At 43.5% G+C, this 1,426-nt stretch overlaps 1 protein-coding gene across 1 annotated transcript in view; it reads left to right on the forward strand.

Annotated features, from left to right (window-relative positions):
- KDM7A (lysine demethylase 7A) overlaps positions 1-1,426 on the forward strand; it is a 60,209-nt gene that overhangs the window by 52,224 nt on the left and 6,559 nt on the right. Inside the window, exon 16 of the mRNA XM_015820318.1 lies at positions 1,212-1,360. Within this exon, the coding sequence (XP_015675804.1) occupies positions 1,212-1,360 (149 nt within the window). The remainder of the gene's footprint in view (positions 1-1,211; positions 1,361-1,426) is intronic.

Genomic DNA, 1,426 nt, shown 5'->3' on the forward strand with positions numbered 1-1,426 from the left:
GTTCTCACCTACATCGTCCACAAAGGACGACTCGGGAACTCAACTCCTACCTCGGGCAGCTCACCTATCCCCCTATGCCCAGGGGAAAGGTATCAAGCCGTTTGACAGCTGATGCAGGCTGTCAAAACGGCTTTTACGCAGAAACAGGCGGGAGCAGCAAACAGCTGCGTCCAGCGAAGTCGCCTGCCACCGGAAGTCCGAATCTCTCCATCTTAACTCAAGACTTGGGAGAAGTTTTTCAAGACCTTATAAAATGCTAACAAGCCATATGGATTTCAGGGGAGATCTCAATGCAGAGGGTAAATGCTGTGACAGAGAAGGCATGCTTCCTAGGGCTTGATAAACAGCACTATTTAACTGAAGAGGTCTGGAGCATGTCTAGTCTATCAGCATCAACTGACCAGGCAGAAACTATAGGAGATAGGTGGTCCCTCAAATAACCTGGCCCTTTGCCATGTAGGGCTTTATATGTCCTATCTGTAGGATTAGTACCTGTAATCGCACCTGGACTCATAGAGGCAACCAGTGCAATTTAAAAAGATGTGTCACATGGGAATACTATTGCTGTCTGTGCTATTGAATTCTGGACCTATTGGAACTTTTGAGTTGCTTTCAAGGGCAGCTTCATATAGAGTATATTGTAGTAGTCAGGTCACGAGATGACTAGAGCATGAACAATTGACCTAAGGGTCTCCTGATCAAAGAAAGAGCAGAACTGGTACACCAAATGAAACTGGGAAAAGGCCCTCTAGGCCAGAGGTCCCCAATCCCCGGCCTGTGGACCGGCACCGGTCCGCAGCATGATAGGAATTGGGCTGTGCAAACAAGCAAAGCCCCATCTGCAGGATGTAGGGAGCACATGAAACCATGTCCCTTCTGCTCTGTGGCAAAACCCTTCTTCACGGGAATCGGTCCCTGGTGCCCAAAAGACTGGGGACCACTGCTCTAGGCCACAGCTGTCACCTGTTTGATCAAGAACTGTGAGTTCAAGAAAATTCTTAAATTGCGGACTACTCTTGAATGGGTTGTTCCAGATAACTGTTAAAGCTAGGATTTCACACTAAGGCATTTCAGCAATCTATTCACATTTATTACAGTATTATTTGAGTGAAAAAACTGTTACCTATCTTTCTGGTGATTCTTAACTATAGTTTTAAATCACTGATTATATTTAGTCAGTGGAATGCTTAAATAATTTTCTCTCCCTCCAGCAAAAGGATTCCTCATTAGAGGAATCAGAAAGCTCAGGAGATGATGAAAAACAAGAAGTAACTTCAAATTTTAAAGAGGAAAATAAAGTAACAAAGGACCTGTTTCAAATCACAGAGAAGCCATCTAGAAATGAAAATGCAAATAAAACGTGAGTAATTGCATAGGAGATCTATAGTATAAAAATTATTGGAGATAATTGGAACAAAATGACCTT

Source organism: Protobothrops mucrosquamatus, unplaced genomic scaffold (genome assembly GCF_001527695.2).
Source record: "Protobothrops mucrosquamatus isolate PMUCROS unplaced genomic scaffold, P.Mucros_1.0 scaffold1120, whole genome shotgun sequence".
Taxonomy (NCBI): domain Eukaryota; kingdom Metazoa; phylum Chordata; class Lepidosauria; order Squamata; family Viperidae; genus Protobothrops; species Protobothrops mucrosquamatus.